This window comes from Orbicella franksi, chromosome 2, assembly GCF_964199315.1.
Source record: "Orbicella franksi chromosome 2, jaOrbFran1.1, whole genome shotgun sequence".
Lineage (NCBI taxonomy): Eukaryota > Metazoa > Cnidaria > Anthozoa > Scleractinia > Merulinidae > Orbicella > Orbicella franksi.
The window spans coordinates 24,880,041-24,899,903 of record NC_138146.1 but is presented as its reverse complement, the minus strand read 5'-3'; the positions used below and the strand labels follow the sequence as shown (position 1 = coordinate 24,899,903).

The 19,863-nt window shown below is 40.1% G+C and overlaps 2 protein-coding genes across 3 annotated transcripts; both read right to left on the bottom strand.

The window, feature by feature from the left end:
- Nucleotides 1-1,116: 1,116 nt before the first annotated feature.
- Nucleotides 1,117-12,300, bottom strand: LOC145478816 (copine-1-like). Its single transcript, XM_081456991.1, has 9 exons — nucleotides 11,523-12,300; nucleotides 10,521-10,812; nucleotides 8,451-8,857; nucleotides 7,503-7,649; nucleotides 7,147-7,375; nucleotides 6,622-6,792; nucleotides 3,647-3,907; nucleotides 3,190-3,315; nucleotides 1,117-1,871 (listed from the first exon to the last, which is right to left on the bottom strand). The coding sequence occupies exons 2-9, from the start codon at nucleotides 10,809-10,811 to the stop codon at nucleotides 1,623-1,625; spliced, it is 1,881 nt and encodes a 626-aa protein (XP_081313117.1). The 5' UTR covers nucleotide 10,812; nucleotides 11,523-12,300; the 3' UTR covers nucleotides 1,117-1,622.
- An 89-nt stretch (nucleotides 12,301-12,389) lies between these two features.
- LOC145478845 (uncharacterized) lies at nucleotides 12,390-19,851 on the bottom strand. 2 transcript variants are annotated; one of them, XM_081457026.1, is made up of 5 exons: nucleotides 19,739-19,851; nucleotides 16,135-16,263; nucleotides 15,426-15,506; nucleotides 14,733-14,837; nucleotides 12,390-13,373 (listed from the first exon to the last, which is right to left on the bottom strand). In XM_081457026.1, exons 1-5 carry the CDS (start codon nucleotides 19,748-19,750, stop codon nucleotides 13,230-13,232), a joined length of 471 nt encoding a protein of 156 aa, XP_081313152.1. In that variant the 5' UTR covers nucleotides 19,751-19,851; the 3' UTR covers nucleotides 12,390-13,229. The 2 variants fall into 2 exon arrangements, with proteins under 2 accessions (XP_081313152.1, XP_081313154.1); XM_081457028.1 differs by having other exon boundaries at nucleotides 12,390-13,367.
- Nucleotides 19,852-19,863: the final 12 nt, after the last annotated feature.

Genomic DNA, 19,863 nt, shown 5'->3' with positions numbered 1-19,863 from the left:
TGCAGAAGTTGTCTTGGTTACAACTATGTTGCCGGTATCCAAGAATGTCACTTTATTAATGAGGCTCGCGTGTTTTTAACTGGAATGAAAACGTCAATCGATTGGAAAAGGCAAAGTTCTGGAAACTTGCAGCCATGTTTTTACACCTGTCGCACTGTAAAGGGAACAGAATCTCGAAAATCTACAGTGCTGCAATCGAAGCCACACAAAAATGTTACTTCACAGATGTGGACTCCGAAGAAAAATGTGGTGGTTAAACCTCCAGACCGAGAAATCAAGGGAAAATGTCTTGGAAACAAACTTGACAAGGATAATGAGGCGGTTGGCATGACTCCTACGTCAGTGGTGGACATTACAGCAGAACAGAGCTTTAGTGTAGAAGATAAAGACATTCCCAGCCAGCGCGAAGATTTCAAAGAGGCTAACAAAGACGTTGAAAATGGCAACGGCGGAAAGATATTCTTAGCACTCCTGGAAGCATCGTTGGAGAAAAAAACTGAATCCAGAGTACATTGACATTATTCCAAGCCGACTGAATCGTTCTATCGCTGTGCCTTGCCTTGCCCAATTCAGCGGCTCGAACCCTTGAGGGGTTGGAACTTCTTGCTGGCAGCTCCTAAGGTCCTGGTCATATTCACTCCGCAAGTAGTGAGGGGATTCGTGGGAGAAACAATTAAAGAAGGCTACAGCTAAGCAGCGTGGACAAGACAACAACGAGAATGGTGGCTTGAAAAAAACTTTGGATTAGAGTCATTAGAAGGTTTTTCTGATCAAAACGTTTCATTCTGTTCATGTTAAAATGACGTGTCGAAATCAATGAGAGAAGAAAAGAAAAACTACTATAAAGCTTAATCTCTTCACTTAGATCAAACTGAATTGCCCACATCATCCGGTCGATTAAGACATTTTCATGGCTACTGCCCTTTGACTTAGGGAATTTCAAATGCTTTTCTAATTTGTTAATTCAAATATCCTGTAAGTCACTTTTTACAGTCTCTTTCCCACAATTTAAACGAGTGCTCATCAAATGAGTTGCACCCATTTTTCAAATGGAATACTGAAGTAGACTTAGCTGCCTAATAATTAGTTCACTGGATTCAGGATGGAAGACTTAGAGCCATGAAATAAATACTTTATTGCACTATGTTCGTTTGCTGGAAAAATTAAATGGGTGATTAGTGCCTCTGTATGTGAAAATAAACTGAGTAGAACGAATGACAGAATGGGAAAAATGGGAAAGAGGATAAAACTGGGAAGAAGGAACAAGGAATCAATGAGATTAAAAGAAGGAAGGAAGGAAGGAGAAAGAAATAAAGAGAGATTGAGAGAGAAAGAGAGAAAGAGAGGCCGCCTTTAGTGGAGCAATCTTTGCTGAGCGACACGCATTCCCTCTTCTTACGAGGCTTTTTCGTCTCTCTCTTGGCCTCTTAATACTGTTGTTAGAATCCAGAAAGGTCCTCGCCCAATCTTGGACTTTGTGCTGTCTGGTGAATGTGTTTCGTTTGTTTACAAAGGTTAACGCGTCCACTCCCTGAAGTAGGCCTGTAGTGTATGCTAGCACGTAAGTTAAGTTGCTCGTAGCTCAGTAAGCCTTATGATAAAAGTCTCTAGACTAAAACAAGTTACAGCGAAAGCTTGTTGAACGAATCGCCCTCAATTACAGAACCACACGTTGGACATCTCGCCGCGATCTGCTGGGATATCTTACGCATACGCGGAGAAGACGGTCTTGTCAGTTGTACATCAGATGCATTACTGCACTCGTCCCAGGGTTGCTTAACGTTCATTTTCGTCGGAAGGTTGGGAACAATTCCACGAGATTTAAAAAATGTAACAATTTGTTGTGAAATATTCGCAAAGACCTCACGAGCCTAGAGAAAAGAAATTCAAACATAAGAAAAAAACAAGACAAGGCAAAACAAATAAAGTAATACTGATAAATAGCATTAACTGTGATGCAAATTGTACCCTACATACTGACTTAATATGCAATTTCTCATCAGCACACTACTTGAATCGAATACATCTTCTTCTTTCCGTCACCCCTCCTACCTGAGGCAGCATATGTCATACTAATGCAGTGAAACCCCGCCTTACGACCACCCCGTTTAATACGGCCACCTCGTTATTATGGCCACTTTATTCTGGCCCGAAGAAAAGCTCAGCCTGTCATTTTCTTATTTAAAAACCCCTTTAATACGGCCACCCGTTAATACGGTCAGATATTTTTGGCCCGTTGGTAACCGGATTAACGGGGTTCTACTGTACCGACGTATTCTCTACCCACATTGTGATAGACCTGGCGGACGTTTTCGCGCCTAAACCGTGGATTTGGATATCACTGGGGCGAGCATGTAAGTGCCGTTTTGGGTAAATTTTTGTTGAAGCACTCGCAAAGCCTATCCATGGTGCAAGCACCCGAGAGAACGTGGAACGATGTCACTCCATCTTGACGAAGGAAGCTTGAGATAACAAATTGGAGACAAAACCTGTCTTGGAGACCTTTTGAAACGATAATCTCATTCTTCCTTTTCCGTCCCCCACAAACCGCATTAGGGAGCTTTAGCAATGATGACGACCACACCGAGGACGACGCCTTGTAGAAAATGGATTTATATTTCACCTTTGAATGTCGCAACTGTGTAGATCTGTTCAGTGCGCCTATTGGTATAAAAGTATGTAATGACAAAGTTCAATTCCAAAAGACAACTCGAAAAGTTAGCGGTCGCGGTTCACGTTCTCCAAAGGAAACGCAGAATTTGGTCATTTCTTGTTCATTTAACCTTTTGTTTAGTGACTTCCTCTTTGGCTCCACCGCGCGTCGTGCTTTGCTAAAGCTCCTTAATCAGCTGACAGCAGCCGAAGGAATTCTGGTACCCAGGGATCCTTTTGGTCTGACCCAAGAATAACCCTCACTGGTTAGATCGAAAAAAATGTGCGCGATTCACGGAGGCTCAGCACAGTCTCTTTACGCAGAGATTGTTCCGCTCAAATCGGACTGACTCAGTACATTGGAAAATGGGCACTCTGCTCACGCTCAAGAAATCGGGGACCGGCCAGAGAGGGCGTTATTCTTGCTGCCGACCAACAGAGGATCGCGCCCCTGATGACTAGGAACTGCTTAGGCCACTTATTTGTCATAAAATATCCGTTTGGCTTGGTTTTACATTTCAGAGTGATTATACTCACCATTGAATCGTTCACTCCCGGGTTTGTGACGTGTCTTCTTAGTGATAAAAAATCTGTGTTACTGCGTTCCAACGTCTTTCCTTCTTTTGATTTCAGTTGCCGTTTACTTTTTGAAAATAGTTCATCCTGAGCAACAAACCAAAAAATCAAGGTTAAACTGTGTTGAAGTTCCAGATTTTTACAACAAATAACTCAATAAAAACCGGAAAGCTTGGAGAGAAATTTCATGCAATACATGACAAAGAAAAAAAGTCGAAATCACTAAGTGAAACATGTATTACCATCTAAAACAACAACAATACAAGAACGTAAAATCTCGATTGCTTGTTTCTTGTCTGGACTCTTAATTGGCGTCTATTCAGGTTTTCCCATTATTTTTACAATCACTTCAGATTTACAAGAATTTCTTAGAGAAGTAACCTGTAACAAGCTTTGACACAATGAACACAACTCTTACCATTAATTTAAAATCAGCAGGTCCAACGCCCACAACAACTACCGAAAGGGGCAAGTTTCCAACGTCAACTAACTTGTCAATCAAATTATCTACGTCATTCACGATGCCATCCACAATAACAAGTCCTATTGTGTAGTGCTGAGAACACTGGGATACTTCTTTTTCAGCATATGCCGCTATCTGTTGGATGACGGGCGCGAGGTAAGTGGGTCCACCTAATTTGACGTCTTCCAGTCGCTTCCAATAAGCGTCGACCACAGCCTGCCATGAAAAAACAGTGTGTTCATTGTTTTAATACGTGCATACATAAAGAATAGATCACCTTTTAAATCCGTTTCCACAAGGACGTTTAGGCCTCATCCATTGAAGCTGCCAGAATGACTTAGAAACGACCGGCCCACCAAAAGAATGAATGGCTAAAGCATGGACGAATGGACGAACGACGAAACAAATAACATTTTTTACCTCAGAACTGATTAAGCACAAGTGCTACTGAGGCCCAGCATTCAAAAATTTGAAAACAAATATGATAAATTTAACCAGGAGCCATAATCGGGGACGGAGACCGTAAGTCTTGGGATTCGCGCGCACCTATGATATGGGACAATAGAGTCCTAAGGTGATGTCGTCACAGAAATAAATTTTTTGAAATTATGGGATATGATGTTATATTCTTATAAAGGATCCTAAAAGATGCCCTCATCCCAAAAATTAGCTCTGAATTGCAATTCCCGATAGAGATATAAGGGATCAAAGTTTGATAACATCCCATACAAACCCTTCAAAATTTGTTTCAGTTCCTTCACTTTAGAACTGACTCAAAATTAGAGAGATTTATATGGGGCTGTACCAGGGTAATGGGCTCCTGGCTGTACCAAATTTTCATCCTTTATATTTCGACTGGGAATTACAATTAAGAGGTAATTTTTGGCAAGGACCCTTTCTTAAGGACGCTGTATTTGAAAATGGCGCCAAACCCCATAATTTCTCTAATTTATTTTTTTGTGACGTCACACTTTCGGACTCTATTTTTATATTTTTAGAACAAATTGCGCCATCCTGACGTCATATATCCGCGCGGATCCACGCACATGTCGGGGGCTCTCGTGTGGATGTTGTCACGTTGCGTGATCAAATGGTGAGATATGAACGATTATCTTGCGTATTTTTCACAGCGATGGCAGGGAATAAGACAGGGAATACCAACCAAGGCGCTTATATGTAGTTTTATGCTCTGAGCTAACGGAAAAGGTGGGTTTTTCCAGGTTCGAAAACAACACTTCAATCTCGCGTTAGAAATGAATAATAAGATCTGCTCGCGCTAGTTGTAAGCTTACGCGTATGTTTTTGCGTTCGTTCTGACTTAAGAATATAGCAAGAAAACTCTCTACTCTGGTATCGAGTTAATTTGTGAGTTTCTCAGACAATGGTTAATCATAACCAAAACCTGTTTTGATGGTTTTTTATTGTTTCTGCTCGTTTGGTGAGTTTGCAAAAGTTTCTGAAAGGAAAGTCTGACGCGTACAATTAGCTCATTTGCATAATGCAGCTCGTGCACTTTCAAGTCCGACTCTTCTTGACAAAGATTTCTTTCGTTATCTTTTGTGCTGAGGTGCTGCAACAAATTTCACGAACGCAAAAACGGCTACTAACATCGTGTGTTTCTTCAACATAAGCATAGTGAAGTTTTACACTGCGAAAATGAAAATAGACAAGGAGTTTTGATAACTCGATCAACAAAATCGAAATCGTTATTCGAAGTTGATTAAAGAAAGCGTCATCGTAACTTTGCTGATTATTTCTGCTTTATTCACATATTTTCAGCTAAGCTTTTATCAGTCTTAAACGTATTTAAAATCTATAGAGTTATTGTTTGAGTTCGATGTACGCTTTCACACGAAAGTGCGGCGGAAGTACAATTTGTCATGTTTACTGACTGTACAAAACACGCATCGGCGGGCGCTCTCATTCATCGACAACAGAGACTTTACTGGATTTTTACACAAATAAAACTGAGCAGTATCTACGGACGTAAAGTTGTTGGGCCTTGATGAAACACCCAGCGTTGCTTACAATTCAGACGAAACTCAAACTAGCAATTATTTTGTTTTACTTTTCGGTCGCGATAGACTGGCAAATTCCTCGCAAGCGTGTGGTAAGAGGAGCTAAGAAACTGTGAAGTCCTGAAGCTCTGCTATATCTGAATATATCCAGCTAGTTTTTTGCTGTGTAATGGGAAAGCTGTTAATCTTCAACATATGTGAAATTTAAAGTGGAGTAATGTACAGCTCATGTAAAAGAAGCATCCGTCGGAACACAACTTGGTCAGCGATATATATAAGCTTGAAGCGGAACATAACTAAATTCGACACTGTCTTACTTCACTCACACTGGAGCAGCTTACGACGAAAATACTTAAGCAAAATTCCAACAGACGTAAACGCGTTGAGTTGTGGGCAAAAAACATGAAAAATGTCGGGAATTTCGGACGCCATTTACTCCGCGCGACATCCGCAAAGATCCTCGCAGCATGTACGCGCGTGTGCAGCAGGCGATGGTGCAATCTGTTCTAAAAATAGAATTATTGTCCCATATCATGGGAACAACCCCAATACTTGAAGTGGCGCGCGCTTACGGTCTCCGTCCCCGATTATGGCTCCTGATTTAACATAACAAAGTCGAAAATTACAATTGGCAGGAGGCAAACTCATTAGCTATTTATATAGAAGCGTTGCCGATGAGTAGGACTTGGGACTACAGAAAACAACACCAGCTAGTGGTCAGAAGGGGACCTGAACCTGCAATCACCTGATCGCAAGGCCAGCGCTCTACCTCTCCATGCTGCCCCTTTACGAGAGACCACTTCCAGTCAAACTATGATCTTAGATTCCACAAATATGCGATAAATTACAAATATATCAGTGAAGATATAAACAAAATGGTCAGACACTTCTCAGACTGTACGGAGAACTTACATCCATATCCTCAAGCTCAGCTTGTCCAGTTTCACTTTCAAGGGCAAACATATAAGGTAAAGGGCCAGTCGAGGAGGCCTGGGCTCCAAAACCGTAGGCTGGAATTTTCTTATCTTGTTCAAAGCTTGACAAAACCTTTCCCACAGTTTCAAGGGCCTGGGAATACTCATTCTGAAAACGGCAAAAGAAGGTTACCGTCAACCACGTCATTAACTCCACTCACGAACTCGAAACTATTGATAGAACGTGGAAATAACAAAAAATCCATATCTAATAGGCAGAGTTATCATCAGAATTCTTGAGCTTGCTGAGGTTATCGTACTATAAACTAAATGCAGAATGACAACGGAAGAGAGAGTACTCCATTGAGTGAGAAACAACAATATTTCGCGTGTTCATGGTATACAATCAGCTATATATTTACTACAGAAGTTGGTTATTCGTTATGGCAGACCACCACGAAAATCAGAGAGCTTCGTTACAGTAGTTTCCTTTGGTGGTGTAGTTTACGACCCTGATACTTACCTTTTCCTCGTCCATTGTGTGCAGGGAGTCCTGGGTCAAGGGCTGTCCGTTGGATATCGTAAAATCAACGGCGCATACCATTCTGATGATGCAATTACCTCTGACGTAATCAACAAGACTGAATTGTCTATCGGCGTGACAATGTAAAATGCGCAGCGTTCCCGAGTTTGAATACCGTTTATTTTTTATCTGCTTTCTGGGATTCACTATATCCAGTTCTCTAACTGTTCTGTGGAGAGATTTATATTACAGAAATGTCAATTGTCAATTCCAGCTGACTGATTTACTCGTCGGCATGGAGAGCACATTTTCATTTCAAATTAGATCAGTTCAGACAAACATTAGATTGATCTTACCTCTTGAGAAGTAGATTCAAAGGTAACCTGGCCTCGCCTACCATGGTGTGATTACCACTGCTAGAGAAATGCCAGCAAGATATCGTGAGCTGTCCATCAACATTGTCGTTACACAACTTCTGTAGACTGATATCAAACGGTGCCCACCTGATGCAACAAGTGAAAATCCGCGCTCAGATACGTAAATAATTAACCATCACACCCCATCCCGTCAGAGAGACACAAAAACGAGACAGATTGAGATAAGAATAATTGCAATCAGTCTAGAAAGTGCAAAGCTATCTGAACACAAAATACATTTCATGATGAATTTTTAAGTCGATATCATTGACATTGCAAAAACTAAAAAGAAGAAACTTTGCCGCGCACTTAACCGTTGTCTGCAAAGCCTTCGCCGGAAAATTTTGCATCGCACAAGAGGAGCTTAAACATTTCCCAGTGTAACGTACTTTCTATGAACTTTGTCTTACAAAGTTTCTGTTCGTGCAATTTTTGAACAAAGTGGAACAAACTCTGTTTGTTGCAACCTTGCGACAATGTTTCGCACCTTGCACATCTTGTCTTTAATATAACGATTTGACAAAGCCGATCCGCAAACTTTCCTTTCGGCTGCAAACGCTTTCTTACGTCACCATGTCAGACCAGTCTCATCGATAACATTTATTGGGATCGTGTGTGATTTGTTCATATAAATAGAAGGCAATGAATCAAATACTTTTACCGACCCGTCAACAGTTTATTGAGGAACTAAGTACAACGGCTTCTGACGAGAGATTAAATTATAATAACTCAGCCTAGTCGCCAGGCGTTCTCTCTTGCCTCCCTGTACGCGCAAAGTCTGGGAAGCAATGAGCAAGAGAAGTGCTCTTCGGTGTTGGCACCGCTCAGGATAAACCCGAGACCCATTTGAGCCGAGAACGCCTAGAGACGAGGCTGCAATTAACTCACTTGGGTGACGCTGTCCTGGTAACTACTTCAGATCTATACACCGGGTGAAAATGACCACTCTTCGTTACGAGGCGATTAACCTCATAAAACGCATCGCATTTCCCTAGGATCCCTTTCTTCGCCAGATTCGCGGCACCAAAATGAAGTCTTATGTTTGTTCTACTCTCCCTTACATCGTCGACGTAAATGTGAATGTAACCACGTGACTTGACATCCCCAGGGAGTCTGAGTGTTCTTATTAAGGAGCCGCACTCCGATTCTAAAAGAGTTCCCAGTTCTATTTCCAGCGATCCAATAAAATCGTGTTTACGGAGGTCTTTGGATGTAAAGTTCGCCAGATCAAACACTGAAAATCTCAGCCTTGGATGGACTGTAGCGTTAGCTTCAATGATGAACGTTTCTACAAACTGAACAGAATAAAAGAAGAGAAATAAAAATTTTTCACTAAGAGAGGGTTTCAGGATAAATGGCGATCGATTTCCGAAACAACGAGCGCCGAGAGTACAAGCTTCTAGAGGGGTACGGGACCATGCTCCCCTAGGAAATACAGTTTGGATTTTAACTCCCTAAACTCCCCTTTCCTGGGTTTCTGAGTAATTCTGAAAAGTCTGACTGATTTTCATAAAATGTTGGAGACTGGTAAGGATCCGCGCTTGTGATTGGCATATTCCAAAATGACACGTTCACGTCAGTGAACTGCGTCGTACACTTATTGAAAACGTGAGGCCTGGGCACAAGGCGGCAGGAAAACCGCAATCGTTTCTAATCAGCTTTCGTAATTTAAATATATATGTATGCCTCGAAGCACTGAAGAAAAATAATTCCATTACCGTTGAAATTTCACATATAGAGACAAGCTAAGCTTGAAACCAAATCAGCTGAGTGTCAGAATCGAATAAATTTAAATGTTGATAATCTTTGCCTGTTTAAACAGAACTTGGAGAAAAGACACTGAATTGCAACCAGAAGCATATCACCTAGAAAATGTGATAAGCTTCTGCTTCCAACATATAAGTCATGTAAATAATTAATGCACAGTCAATGCACGGGGTTCTTTTTTTTTCTTTTCAGTGTTAATTACGATCGCTTTACTTTGACTGGCTTATCAGTTCTGAGCACAAACTTGCTCAGGTACTAACTAGTATCTTGAAATATAACAAGGAAAACTGTACAACTGAAAAAAACTATCACCTCTCGCTCTCAATCATAATCAATAGCGGTGAAATTTTTAATCAAAAAGGTCTACTGGAGGGATTAGATTCATATTTACATTTTAAAATTGCACAAAATATTCTCCGGGCATTTAAGAAAGCTCCATTTGTATTCAAATCGGAGATCTTAAATTTCATACGCGAACTAAGACAAACCAAAATAATTGGACTAAATTAACGCACGTACTCGATTTAGTTGCTCTCTTATCGATATCATGTTTTGCGGAAAATGAGCACAAACTGACAGCCATTTTAGGGTCATTTCATAAAGTTTACTTATTTTATCTCAAATCATTTGTTGTTTCTTAATGTAATGTTTGGCACTGTCGTGCAATGAGAGGGTTTTAGGGTTTTCTGTTTTAGACATTCTTTTCACGACCTTTTTTATTCTCCACCGAACACCTGACTTGGCGTCAGCATCTTTTTTAAACGCCCCTTTTATCAAAAAAAAAATTGCTCTAAAAAAAATAAAAAATTATATTCCCAAACATGACAGGTATTCAAATAGCGACAGCAGGCATATGGCAACTGCATACGGACAAACTGTTTTATCCTTTGAGAAACGAATCGTTCAAGCGCGTTGTACACCGTTATAGTAGAGTGTCCGTCCGTATAATGTAAAATAGAATAATATGGAAATATTTACTTACTACAACTCGTAATTTTAGTTTTAACGTGGGAATTCCTCCAGAATGATGGCGCTTTTAGATATTTCCATTTAGATACTATTCAGAGCAAAAGTTAATAAACTGCTTTAATACACGTCGTGGTACCGTTTTAGAGGTTTAGCCGAGTGGTCTAGTAAGAGCGGAGACGTTAAAAAGAACTAATCTACCTACAACATTTCCCACAAAAATACCTTTGGATGCAAACTGTTTGGAATGGACTCCGTTCTTCCATGTTCCATCCATTGTCCGAGTTTCTTCACATACAGTACACACATGGGGTCGGTTCTTGAAAACGTGTCTAGTTGTACAAGATCCGTGCACTCAATAAATAACTCCAGTTTACGTTTGTTTTGAAAAGCATTCGTCTGTAACGTGACGTGGTGACCATTTTGCACCTGAAGCTTGGAGTGCACGCTGGAGTTGAAATTTTCTTCAGAACCCACTTTGTTTCTCAGGGACGGCATCGATCGACTCTTGGCCATTCTAAAATGAATGGGAAATTTATAACAGCGTGAGTTATTTAGTTGCGGGTAAAATCAATGGTTGAATGCTTTTCGGTGCGATTTCGACTCGATATGGTTTCCAAGTTGAAATTCTTCATTAAAACCCAAATGGCCAATGTTCATTATGGAAATTTGTTTCACCGGGCTGTCATAAAACACTGTCGGCGAAAACAATTATTTGGTACAGAAAAAACAATTAATGAACTTTAGCCTCAGAACAATTGACATTATTGGTAGCCTTATGATGATATGAATATAGAACAAACCATGCAAAGTAATTAAAGTTACAAATCAAAGCTTCTACGAAATAGTTTCTTGGATACGTAAGTGCCTTAGAATAAAATGTTCGCTTCTGTGTCAATAAATCACGAATATTGCAATTTCTGTCGCGTTGAAACCATAGTTGTCAGTTCAAAAGAACAATAGATCTGCTGCAATTCAAGTTGCTAGTCGTGTCTCAGTTCATAATGAAGTCAGGAGCACAGAATGTTACTGTAATTTTGTATTTGGTATTAACGTGGGAGCCTTCGGCACTGAGCAGTCGCGTAGTTTTGTCTCAACATTGAAAAATAATTAGTTTTAAAACTCTCAGCTACTAGCTCGCTATTCGAACTTCACAATTTCATTCGTGTGCAAAGCGAACCAAATCGGTGTCGTGCAATTCAATCACTTGTTAGAAAGTCTACATACCTGTGCCTCTGTCAGTGGCATTCACGGTGAAGCAGTCATTTGTTCTTCGACTCTACTGTAAAGCACTACTCTATACTGAGAAATAGCTAATAACAAGTGCAAATCACGGCAACGAGATCTGCCGCAGTTCTTACGTGCGTGACAAACATAAACATGTTGTTGTCAAGAGAAATAATTACGATGCAAATTCAATTACGTGACTTATTTCTGCATATGGTTTGGAAAGAGTGGGCTACTCCTGAGAGAGAGCCAACGCATTATTAAACAAAGACCCGTGTGCATTGAGGGTACTGGTGGGCGTTTTATGCTCACCCACAGATGGTAAAGGACATATGATGAAATGATGGTTTGTTTGAGTGTATCCTTCAGCTCGTCCCAATCCCGAGAAACCCTGGGACAGTTAGTTTGTCACAGCCGCCTCTCCCCGGGAGGAGACGGCTGTGACACACAGGCTAAAAGTAAAACTAAACTTTGCCAATTTGGTTCCTAATTTGTCGTTTTCCAGTCGATTTCCCCATTAACGTTTTCTGTTAGTGTTGGTCCTTTACGTGAATGCGCGGCAATTTAGTAGGTCAAGTGACGAGCTGGATAACATGCTAGCCTGCGCATTCCGACAGCACTCCCCTCTCCCAGCACTTTACAAGGTGTTTTTTTTCGGTTGCCACTGTAGCGACAACACGCTTGTAAGTCACAAGTTCCAGGTTTAACTAAGTAATAAGTAATAATTTATTTAACGTCGTGACACAGAGAGTGGTTATCCATTCTCCCGGGGGCTCATGAACATTTCGACGAGTACGTTGCTATACCCCCACAACCATTTTCAGTTGTCTTGGCTCAAGGAATTTTCAGACTGGTTCGAAATGGAGATTTAGAGTGGCTAACGGTTTTTATTTGACTAAATTAAAACAAATACATGCACTATACAACTTATCTAGTCTAAACTAAACTTGAAACTAAGAGTAATAGAATCTGAAATAAAACTAAAGAGTGATTTCAAAATCCGTGAAAGAAAATTGACACCAAAAACGAACACAAAAGAAATGGAGTTCCTTGCATTTTCAATCGCTTGTTATCTATTTCACGGGTTTAGTTAATCACGCCAATATTCTCGCTACAAAACTGGGATAAACCTAAACACAGAACATTTATTCGTGGTGATCGTAGAGTTAGAGCAGAGGCGATTTAATTCAAGACTCCATTCTGATGAATTAAAGTTATATAAGAGCATGTTCGAAAGTTATCCAAAAGGCAATACAAAGCGTTTTATAATAACGAGTGAAGTGTCAGTTGCTGAGGACCAACGCGCAACTGAACATCAGATAAAGAAAGTCAAATCATCGCCTTCTCCCTGATACTAGCAGAATACACAAGCCTACAATTACAAAACTATATTATATAAATGTACGATGCCCTAATGATAATTTACAAATACTACAATCCTTAGAACCCTTCCGGCCTAATTAACCTCTAATTTCTCCTTACAATCTCTATACCTTGTCAACCTGGTCATTTCCACATAACTAATGCTGAACGACAATGCTACCAGAATCCTTAAATCTGTCTCCATAACTTTCTACCTTTTCACCTTGAAAAACTGAACTTTACTGAGAAAGATCTCCGGCTTTGAAAAACTAGTAAGGGGAAGAGAGTGAATTGTGAATCGTCGTAAGTATTAATATCATGAAGAAAAACTGCAGCATGACATGACTATAACGAAAACCCTAGATCTACTGTCTGTCCAGGCTCCAAACGGACAATGTGGGTGTGCTGTCTGGGTGCGCCGTAACGACCAGCGGAAACTGCATAACTGCCAGGCGCTACTTCCACCTGCACGTCTTCCAGCCTCTGAAGCTAGTGGAGAGAATTACGAAGTTCAATCAGATGTACAATGTAGAGTCAATGTAGCGGTCCATTTCAGTTAACAGGAAAATCATATACAAGTACACAAGTTTCAAAACTCTCAAAGAAAACATTTAAAGGTGCCAAGGAAAACTGCATTTGAATTTAGAAACCATTTTGCTGCTTGAAGTTTTAAAAGTATAAATAAAATTGCTGCAACGAATTCCAAACGCCGACGTTTCGAAAGTAAGCTCTTCGTCAGAGTAAGTCAAGAGATTGTGAGCGGTTTCCGGATGAACATGGCAAAGGGAAAAAAATACGACCGTTGATGGCGAGGGTAAGATCATTTTAAATTTGCCCGACTTTTAGGGTTCTTTTAGCGCTGGCCGAATAGCCATAGCATCGGTAAAATGGTCAGGAAAATTGTAAAGCTTTCAAATGTTTGATGACCGGTGTAATGAGGTGTTAAGTACGGGCTGTGCCAAGTGTTACAGTTAAAGTTGGAAACCTGAACCTGAACTAACAAAAAGCACTGATTAATAATACTAATTGGACCGGGTGGAGTACAATTTAAGGAGAAATCGCGCGAGTAATTTCAAAATCACGAGCACGATTTCTCCCTGAATTGTACGACAAGAGGTCCAATTACTAATTAATCGTACCTATAACAAATTTCGGAATTAAAAATGTCTTTTGAGAAATTCCCTTGAGCGAACACGTTTGTAGCGCTTTTCATAAGTTTTGAAAACTGTAGGAAACACTGCGAAGGAAGCCATTAAAGCGCGCGCAGTTGACGAGCCAATCACGTGGGTGTCCAATTACAAAAAGTTCAAATCCTCCGTAGGAAAAAAGATGGCGACTGGTACATTTACCCATAGTTCTTAGCGCAAGAAAACCGTAACAACGTTCATAAAAACGTACAGAAAAGTTATAAAATTTCCAAACCTTAAGGCTACTCAATGTCCTTAGTACAGGGACAAATATTGTAAAAATTTGGCTTTCATTGTGCCATATAGGCTGTGTTAGGTTTGCAAGGTGTTGTGGTAAAATGTACAGCTGATATCTTTTTTCCTACGGTGGATTGGATACCTGTAATTGGACACCCAAGGTGATCGCGTGCCAATAACGAGACAAATAGGCGCGCGGACAAGATAAGATAAGATAAGAACTTTATTAACGTGTCGAAGTCGCTAGCATACAATCTATACTAATTGGGGACACCTAACTACGATTACTTAGATTACTTAGATTGGAGAACCAATCACAATGCATATGTACTTTTAGGCATGCGCATCATCACGAGTTTGAATCCTGCTAAATCTTAGATTTATCCTACAAAATACCAATTATATTCTGTTGCCAGCAACTTACTGGGTGTCGGCGGGTTACCATGTTATAATCTGGCTGATGGAATCTGTTACAATGATTCACATCCTGGGCGTTGCACTCATCGGTTGATCTGCAGCGGAAAAAGCGCTACAAAAGGACGAAAAAGCACACAGTTAGACGTTGAAAACTACTTTACATACATACGGCTACCAACTTATATATCTTGAGGTTGACACCAACGTAGTTTCTTCGCAGCCATCGTTTGAAGTCGTCAAACAACGCTCCTTCCCCAAACCAGGGCTGCGAAGGACACTATAAGCGAACAGTGGTGGAATGTACAAAAAATATTTCAGTGTTCTTTAGGTCATTAATTTTTGTCAATACTTCTTAATAAAGGATTTTTTTGAGGGGGGGGGGGGAGGCAGGGGAAACGTTGGGCTATACATGTATCATCTAGGAACCTATATACCAACTATATGGGTCTCATCCAGACTTTTCAGGGGAGGATTTAGGGGGGCTGGATTGGGTGGCCACCCCCCCCCCCCCCGTCGCTTTTGAAGATGCAAAAACTAAACCTAAAAATAAAATAGATTGTGAATGTTATAGCAGAAATGAAGGGAAACACTCTGGACAGTTACCTCAACGTAATTTCTACTTTGTGGCATTGCTAGTACTTATGATGTAACAATATAATGAGTAGGGTTTTTGTTTGGTGGGTTAGGTGGGGCACCTTACCTTACACTGTCTACTGGTAACATTCATGTACTGCAATACTGTGTCGAATGCATCTTCTATTGTGGTGTGTACCATGGGTTCCTGTAGCAAAAATATTACATAGTAAATGGTTTGAACCTGCATGAGTATCAGTTTGAGTGTGATCAGCTGAATGAAAATAGTTCCGAAAAGAACTGTTGCTGGTGACTGATGTTTCAGCAACCAAAGGGTGAGTCACTTAACACTGACCACGACTTCTGATCAGGTTGTTGAAACGTCAGTCACCAACAACAATTCTTTTTCAGAACTAATGTCACTCGGACAGTCAGACTATAAGAACTACCAATAAGTGGGCTTAAATAAACCTTGAATAAACCTTTTCAATAAACCTTGACCTCCATTGTTTCAAATAGCTGATATTACAAGATGCAAATTAGTATGCATTTCCATTTTGCCCATAGGCATCCCATAATATGTAGCTATTTGAAACAATGGAATTCCAAATGGCTGCCATTTCAGCTTTTCCTTTGGACAAGCAGCTCTCAAATTTTGCTAGCCCTGGGCAATTCTTAATTTGCTTTTCTTGATTAAGTTGGCAGACATCATGCCTGGGCCCAATACAGTCGAGTAGTGTGCAATAAATTCCTTGGGGACATTCATGCCATTGAATTTCGTACTGGTAGATGAAAATCCATATCATTTTATAGTGTAGGTTGTTATTCCTACTCACCTGTGAGGATTGAAACGAAGTGTTTGTTTGACTTGGCCACTCAACCTTCCTTAGTAAAGCTTTATTGAGAGTGGACACACCCTGTCTCCCTGAGCGACACAATGTACAGTGCAACCAACTCTTGTCATCCTGAAGAAAACAGATGAATACATTCCCAGAATGATTGTCAGATGGACCGTATTGATTCTAAAATTTGAAGACATTGTCAAACTTCAAATAGGTAAAGTTTTGTAAGGTAAAGGTTAAGTCTGCATACAAGTCAAGTGGCCCATCAGGCCAGAGCTTATCCCAGTTTCTGTTGCATGAGGCAACTAGGAATATTTCTACTCCCCCCTGGATGAGATGCTAGTCCATCGCAGGGTTACTGTGATCATTAAATTTGCCGGTAACTATTTTACACCTGGGTGGAGAGAGGCACTGCAAGAGTAAAGTGTCTTGCCCAAGAACACAACACAATGACCCAGGCCAGGGCTCAAACCCGGACCACTTGATCTGGTGTCGAGAACACTAACCATGAGGTCACCACATCCCCACCTTTACAAAACTCTCCTTCTTCCTGAAAGTTCCAATGACATGATTTTACTTGACTGTGACGTACATACTGGATATACAGAACACTAGAACTAAGAATTCCTTCAGTTTGCCCTACTGTGGAACAAATGTAAGTAAATTCTCATGTCATTTCAAGATCCCAAATTATCTCTCAGCACTGAACTTCAAAATGCCTCTGCTATTGCTGTGCTCCCCTCTAAACGTACAGTAAAACCTGTATTAAGCAGACCCCACATTAAGCAGACACCCTCCATTAAGCGGGCACCAGCTCAAGTCCCAAAGTTTTATTCCCACATTTACTGTAAAATAAACCCAAGCCTGCAAATAACAGTCGGTCACCGGACAATTGTCTGGTAAATTTGAGGTTTTGACAGGTAGAAGCTTAGCCTGGTCGGACACTCTGACAGGGCATTTCTGCTAAAATTAAAAATATTTTAACTGGAAATTTGTGGCCGAATATGGGACAAGTTATTTTGTTATACTGCCACACAATACTACGCAAAAAAGCTTTGTTATCGGTTTTGTTTTTATTCCAATTCTAAGAATTTTATCACGCACAGTGCGTCGTCTCAAATGTTATAATTATGTCGAATTGTAAACATGTCACATCAGCGCCACTATCCCTACATGTTAATTTACGCATTTTGTGGTGGCATTGTGAAAGATCGTGAAGCTCCATTTAGTCTGAATTACGTTCATCTGAAAAACTACTAAAAACTGAGGTCTCATGTAATTACTTGTTGTTTGTTGCTACCAAGTGTTGTGGAATTAATTTTCAGTCGTAATACATTGACCCAATTATAATAATATGGAAATTGAATACACCACCCAAATACTCACGTTTCGTTTATCTGAATGCAATCTCTTTCAAAAACTTTAAAACCTCTAAAACATGACCTAATGTTTTTCTAGTTCGTATGATCAAAAATCAGTTTAATTTTTAACTCTTATAGTTTTATTTACGTCTGTCAGCGTGGTTGAAATATAGTTTCCGTACCACAGAAATGTTTTTGTGAAAAGTGTGAATGTACAGATTAGTCACGCTTTATGGTCACGACCACTTCCAATTCCACATTTTAAATAACTACGCAAATTTTTTATTCACTTGACCCCAAAAACATCCAGAGGAAACTTGCATTCAGAAAAAGTCGAAGAATTCATTTCAGCCAATTTTCAAGTCTCTGAATGTTCACACAGGAGATTGTTTCATCGCTTTTCCCGTTTTCCTTAGACGTCTTGGGAAACTTGTTACGTTGGAAACGCTTGTGTGACTAGGGGTATAAACGTTTGTAAATTTGTCAATTTTCAACAGGTAAAATAATACCAGAGGTAATGTAAAGGTCCCCTTGCTGGTGCTAGTAGCGATTTTATACTCAGTTGACTTATAAGCTTTTCGAATTTACAACCAATATTTTGGCAAAGAGTCTACACTAAAATACCAAAATGTCTCAAATGTCTTTTTTTAATTTCTAACGACAAACAATTTTTTTGTCCGACCAGACTGGCTTTTTGTCAGTTCAAAACTGGTCCTTGTCCTGACCAATGACCTGCCTATAGACAAAAATTATTTGCAGGCTTGTAAACCTGCATTCAGTGGACACCTCTTTTAAATGGACGAGGACACTAATATTAAGCCATTTTGTTGCACAAAACCTGCAGTAAGCTGACACTACAAGGGCTTTTACTTCTAAAGGTCCAGCTGAAATTCCCTAAACATTGTTCAGTGATGTCATTTTAAAACTAAGTGATTATCCCAGATTGATGCATTGATTGACTGGACATTGTACTATGAGCAGTCTTAGCTAGTCTTTAATCTTACACTGTTTTACAAAAAGGTTAATAATTAACTATTATTTCACAACATACTAGAACCTGTTTTGAGGGGACACACTGTATTAAGTGGACACTAGTGAGGGTCCGATGAGTGTCCTCTTAATACGTAAGTCTTTGTTGGTATACATATATTTTTGATAATTGCTTTCTCTTAGTGTGCTTGTGTGTGCCTTTTTTTGCTTTTTGTACACTTGCTGTATCTTGATTCATACAATATATTGAAGTTTAAACTGCATCTCAATGCTTATGTAAGCTTCAGAGTTGTCCTGGTTATTTAGATGGCTTCAGGGCACAGTAACTGGCTGTGCACTTGTTGTGTTCTGGCCAAAATTCCATTCCTACAGAAGGCATTTTTTTTTTTTAATTTATTTTCTACATGTGTCATGTTACGGTAAACTCTTGCTTTCGTTTCTTGATACCCTATAATTGTATTCTACTATGTCACTGATTTCATAGAATGATTGGGAACTAACTAGGGTTGTGTTTAGTGTCTGGGGAACCTAATAATGTTCAGCAGCCTTGTCTCTCAACTCAGCCTGAAGTGACAAGGGTTTAGTATTCTATGGGATGGGATACTAGTCCATGAGAGCTTAACCCCTCTTGCAGCATAAATTTTATCAAGTTGGTCTAACAGCTCACTAGCACTCATTTTGCTCTCCTGTGCACATGTGGACAGATGAAGCCGGAGGCACTATATGAGAACAACAACAACAGTTTAGTTGCACCAAACAGAGAAAATATACCATCTTGTCAAGGACTGACACCACATGACCCCAGTCAGAACCACTCAAATATCTCGATAGACTTCAACCTCCAACCATTAGTACATCGTGTTTCCCACACCAAGATTAATGAGTGGTCATTGCTTTCTAAGCCTGATCACTTTCAAATTAAACGGCCTTTGGATATTTGGATTTAACCTGAGACAGATAACTGGCACGGACAATATCTGTCGCAGATACTGCTGTCTCTAGTGTAAATGTAGGTATGTAAAAGATGCTTTCATTCGAAAATCGTGCAAGTGACAAAAGGAAGGAAGTAACAAAATATACCCCTATATTTGAGAAATCGTTCACATCGGATCAATAAGAACGAAGGCGACCAAGGCAAGTCTTTCGGTCAGTAGGACTGTCTGTCGAAGGAAATTTTGCTAACACTACGAGGCAGGTCTCCAACTTTTAAGAGACTTGTTTTTAAAACATAATTATAATTAACTAACCTTTAAAGGCATGATATCGGAGGTTGTTTCTACTCCAAGCAACCGAGTTCACCGTTGTTGTTTCATGGCGGCGTGTACGCGCCAAGGACGCGCGAACCATTGCAGACCAGTTACCATCGGGGGTA